We start from the raw sequence: 3090 nt of genomic DNA, 5'->3' as shown, positions 1-3090 counted from the left end.
AGGGGCTAATGCAATGCAGCCAGTGATTTTAAGTAGAAGCCAATGTTCATTTACCATTCTAAAAATCTCAGGGCCCTCAGGAATTATGCTGAATCTACTTTGCCTTGCTCTATAAATGAAAACAAAGCCTGGATGACAGCACATTTGTTTACAGCATGCTTTACTGAAGATTTTAAGCCCGATGTTGGGAACTACTATTCAGAAAAAGATCCCTTTCAAAATATGACTACTCACTGACAATGGACCTGGTCACCCAAGAGTTCTGATGGAGATGTACAAGATTAATGTTGTTTTATGCCTGCTAACACAACATCCATTCTGTAGCCCACAGATCAAGGATAATTCTGACTTTCAAGTCTTAATATGTAAAAATACACTTAGGAAGGCTATAGCTGCCATAGTGATTCCTCTGATAGATGTGGGCAGAGTAAACTGAAAATCTTCTGGAAAGGATTTACCATTCTAGATGCCATTAAGAACGTCCATGATTCATGAGAAACGGTCAAAATATCAAAATTAAGTGTGGGAAGCTGTTAATTCTCATGGATGACTTTGAGGGGTTCAAGACTTCAGTGGAGGAAGTAACTGCAGATGTGGTAGAAACAGCAAGAGAACTAGAATTCGAATTGGAGCCTGAAGACTGAACTGCAGCAACCTAAGGATCAAACTTGAACAGATGAGGAGTTGCTTCTTATAAATGAGAAAACAAAGTGGTTTCTTGAGCTGCAATCTGTTTCTGATGAAGATGCTATCAATACTGATGAAATGACAAAGAAGGATTTAGACCATTACATAAACTTAGTTGATAATGCAGAGGCAGGGTTTGAGAAGACTGACTCCAACTTTGGAAGATGTTCTACTGTGGACAAAATGCTATCAGTCGTACATGCTACACAGAAATATTTCTTGAAAGAAAGAATAACTTACGCAGCAAAGTTCACTGTCTTTAAAAAACTGAAATAGCCACCTCGACCTTCTGCAACCATTACCCTCATCAGTCAGCAACCATCAACATCGAGGCAAGACCTTTCGCTAGCAAAAAGATTACAACTTGCTGAAGGCTCACATGATTGTTAGCATTTTTTAGCAATAAAGTATTTAAAAATAGTAATAAAGTTGCAAATGGTATTATTCACATTCTTTATTCCTCTGGAAGCCTTATTTTTAAAGTTGCTTATTTCACAAAATTTACAATCTCTGAAAGAAAACTGCAGAACTCATTAAAAACAAATTACACAAACAAAACATACCTGGTTCATTGGTCATAGCAGACCATGTCAAATACATTGTGTAGACTGTAATTACTGAAGACTGTAACAACCCAGATCTTGGTTGTGATTCCTACAAAAAAGAAATTAAGCAACACAGATAAATATTCTTACATCATTCTAGAGTTTTGAAAACTTAGAAAGGTACAGGCTTTATAAAAACCAGTGCCATGAAGAGCATACTTGGATTTTTGGCAGTATAGACATTACAGAAGCACCAATGCAGAGGAGCATGTTGACACTGATGAACGCCTTATTTTCTGAACAACTGGCTGGATGAGTGTAGTAGACAAAGAACAGGACGATAGCAACTAAAGACAGCAGATAATTCAGAGCTGTAGCTGATAACAAGGCTGTGAAAGAAATATAATTGGATAATTAGCTTTTGATCACAAACATTAGGAATTAGGCTTGGGACCTGTATGATAAACAATGTCATTTTATTCAAAAATATATTTTAAGCAACTAACATTATCAGCATTATGCAGGCTATGAAAGCAGGAAGAAAATTAATTTTGACCTTCATTGCTAAAGAATACTGTAGTTTTTACACATAGCTATTATATATTTTAAAGGACAATAAGTTAGTAACATGCTAATACGATTATTAGTAGTAATATCTATATTACAGAGTTTAAAAACCACATTCACATACATTAGCCATTATTTTTAAAATAATGAAAAATAACTGTAAGAGGAATACTACTTTAGATTTCTAAAGAACCATAATTATTCAGTTGTAAACAAGGGCATTAACAGACAAAATTATTTTCATAGTTAATGTTAAACCCACAAAACAATGATGCTTTTCCTCAACTAAAATCTTAAAAAAAATATATAGTATGCAAAGTACGTCATTATTTAAAAAGTCAGCCTAATATTCTTCTACATAAATTTTAACATACACAACAGTTTAGTCTTTGTGCTAATATGGGTTTAACATACAAGTATTTATGTAGATTTGCCTCACTGACAGGGTATCCATCCAACAAATATTTATTGAATGCCTACAACGTTCCAGGCCCTGGGGATACAGCAGGGAGAACAAAACAGACAGAAACCCTTGCACTAGACTTTGTATTAAAGAATAAGATATTCTACTAAGTGAAGTTTCCAAATGACTAAAACTTATTTCTTTGAGCACCAAATTCTTTTGACTTTAACCTCTGAGATCAAACACCACAAACTAGCTGTATAAGAGAATATTGGGCCAGCAGATACATTGAACTTGGCCTGTACTCTGATTTTAATTTTTTTTTTTTTAGCTGAAAGCCAGGTTATTTCTACATAAAAATCCAGATTTATGGCTTCTTCTAAGAAAAATCAGGCAACACTGAGTTTATATTCCCACAAGGCAACTAAGAGATGGAGCTGAGCAGTAGCTATGCACAGTGGGGCATTCACATTTTCCAATTCATTCACAGTCCCCACTATTTGCACCAAGATTGAGTATGTGCAAACTTAGTCCTCTTCCCTCATTCTTGTTATCCCTGTAAGCATCTATATTTTGATTCCTGATTTAGTGCACAACACTATAGGACTCAAGCTCATTAATCATTAATTGCATTACTATAGAATTCCCTCAGCTGTTACTGACACACATAAAAGCATCCTTTGCAGTTATATAAAATGTCCCAGAGTTGCTTTTTGTATTTTTTCTGCTTGCTATTTATGAATTGTACCATTGTGTTTACCTATTTCTAACAGTCCTGTTCCCTTTAATATTTTACATTCAACCTGCTGTAGGCTAGGAAATTACACTATAAAATACACATGCTTTCAACAATAGACTTTGGAACATTTATTTTAGCTATTCAGGTTC

General features: G+C 34.7%; 1 protein-coding gene across 1 annotated transcript in view; it reads right to left on the bottom strand.

Moving 5' to 3' along the window:
* The window catches only part of SERINC1 (serine incorporator 1), a 31543-nt gene that overhangs the window by 5893 nt on the left and 22560 nt on the right, over positions 1-3090 (bottom strand). The window contains exons 4-5 of the mRNA XM_012643803.1: positions 1452-1629; positions 1193-1341 (exon numbers count right to left, since the gene is read on the bottom strand). Of these exons, the coding sequence (XP_012499257.1) occupies positions 1193-1341; positions 1452-1629 (327 nt within the window). The remainder of the gene's footprint in view (positions 1-1192; positions 1342-1451; positions 1630-3090) is intronic.

The sequence above is a fragment of the Propithecus coquereli genome, unplaced genomic scaffold, assembly GCF_000956105.1.
Source record: "Propithecus coquereli isolate 6110/MARCELLA unplaced genomic scaffold, Pcoq_1.0 Scaffold200, whole genome shotgun sequence".
NCBI classification, from domain to species: Eukaryota; Metazoa; Chordata; class Mammalia; order Primates; family Indriidae; genus Propithecus; species Propithecus coquereli.
Note: the sequence above shows the minus strand (reverse complement) of the source record. Positions and strands in the feature narration are given on the sequence as shown.